This window comes from Eurypyga helias, unplaced genomic scaffold, assembly GCF_000690775.1.
Source record: "Eurypyga helias isolate BGI_N326 unplaced genomic scaffold, ASM69077v1 C15921820, whole genome shotgun sequence".
Lineage (NCBI taxonomy): Eukaryota > Metazoa > Chordata > Aves > Eurypygiformes > Eurypygidae > Eurypyga > Eurypyga helias.
In genome coordinates, this window is record NW_010285611.1 from 1 (window position 1) to 2,054 (window position 2,054).

At 38.0% G+C, this 2,054-nt stretch overlaps 1 protein-coding gene across 1 annotated transcript; it reads right to left on the minus strand.

Moving 5' to 3' along the window:
- Positions 1-987: 987 nt before the first annotated feature.
- On the minus strand, positions 988-1,936 carry LOC104515904 (40S ribosomal protein S21-like; the record flags this gene model as incomplete). The annotated part of the gene is made up of 3 exons (XM_010160061.1): positions 988-1,011; positions 1,155-1,247; positions 1,865-1,936. Coding segments are annotated over 3 exons (189 nt in total), but the record flags the coding sequence as incomplete, so codon positions are not given.
- Positions 1,937-2,054: the final 118 nt, after the last annotated feature.

A 2,054-nucleotide genomic window follows, 5' to 3' on the forward strand; every position in this document is an offset into this window, starting at 1 on the left:
GCAGCTATGGCACCTTAAGCACTGCCCTTTCCAAACACTACACCAAAGCCAAGTGCACAGCCTGTGTTCTGAGCCAACAAATACTACCTTTCTATCACGTTAACTGCTTCAGAAGCTTTACATCATCAGAAAACCAACCAGTCCCGATTAAAACACCTGGTGTACAACAGGTACAATCTTGAAGCAACTCTTTCCAGCTGCATTATAAAAAATTGGGTGTTTTAGATCTGAAGTGCAACGTTATAGAAATCAGCCCGAGACACGGAATCAACAGAGGAGCAATGCCAGCAGATGCACTATCATGCCAACCGCTTGCATCCTGCCTTGGTTCTGCTAGTGAGATACCTGGAAAAAATAACAGAGCAGGTAGAAAGTCTATCTGGCCATTAAAGGGATAAGTAATTTATTAAAATATTGCCAATTAATCAGTTCTTTCTCCTTAAAATATCTCCCTGCTTTTCAAATTCAAGGTATTTTTGTCTCTCACATGGCAATCAATCTGCCAAGAAGTACTTCTGATAAGACAGTTTCCCATGAATTCCAGTTTTACTAATTCACTTGAAGAATGTGTCAATGGCAGAACAAATACTGTGAGCCTCTACCGGCAGAAAAAACACTGAAGTTTGCTATCACAACCGAAAGAATGCCCTTAGTGAAAAAGCAGCAAGCTGAATTCGTGCTATGCTGCAAAATGTTCCACCACAGCCCAAGGGAGCTGAGCTACAATTGCAACACTTACTAACTCTGGGGAAAAAAATGATAGTGACCCAAAGAGTGAAGTGGAAATTCTTGATTTCAACTCTGGCGCAGCTTCACAAGCAGATTTGTTTTAAAAATTCCTAACCAGAATCTCTGTACCTTCTGAAGACATGCTTTTCTAAGTCTTTTAAGACTAGATATAATAAATTCACCGCCTTTTATGACTTGAACAAAAGACACAGCACAACATAGGCCTGAACTGTTTATTTTACATCAGACGTTCCATACCGGAGTTTCTTCAGCTAGAAGTTCCTAGAAGAAAATGAAACCAACATTATAATAAACTAGTTTGCTTCAACAGCTCAAGTAAATATTTTTGATCAACTGTGTATTCATTCTATAAATACAGCGCATACATTTTCATCCTAAAAGCTGGAGTTGGGTATGGACATTACTCCTGCAAGAGTTAGAGGAGGAGATAAACATACATACTTGGAAACAATTCCATCATTTTTTGCCAGACGCAGAATGGAGTCATCTGATTCACCCTTTAAAAAAGAGAAGGTGATTCGGAAATGACCAACTAATTGCCAACAGACACTACAGAGAGGCAGCTGCAGCATTTCGTGCTGGTAGTGAAATGCACAATGCCTTGTTCAGATCAGCATCTTCAAAATAAGCTGTTGAATTCTTTGTCACCCTCTAGGATAACTATTTTACCTTGATAAAACATACACTTGCATTAACAAGACATGTTTTTGGGTGAGCAGGCTGCTGATGAACTCTAGGAAGTTTCACACTGTGTTTAACAAATTTAAGTCATGGCAGTATCACCTCTAATAAGCAGATAAAAGCCAGTTATTAGGAGCTTGGTATAATCTTAAAAAGAAAAATCACTTGCATCCTTCAGTGATTTAAAAAAAAACCCCAAAAACATACATAATCCTACAAACCAAAGGATTGAGAAAAACAAAACCAGAAGAAACTGATTCTTGCAAGTGACTTTGTTCATGTCTTCAATCAGTTTTCATTATCCCCACAAAAGCTCTTCCTCTAGAACGAGCCAAAGGCAAACTATGTTTTCAGGGCCAAATATAAATCTAAAAAAATTACTAATCAATACCAAAGGAAGCACAATCATTCTATAGGTCAGGAAAGTACTTACCATTCTACGAATTGGTCCACAAATGGCATATGTCTTGAACTGGCCATTTACTCTGCCTGTTACCTTGTCAACCTGTAATTACAAGCAAGTTACTCCATAAAATTTTCTTACAAAATTTTAGGCTCTTCCATCTCACTCTGCCAAGCACCCAAAAATAGAAACTACTTGTTAAACACTACAGATGTTTTTT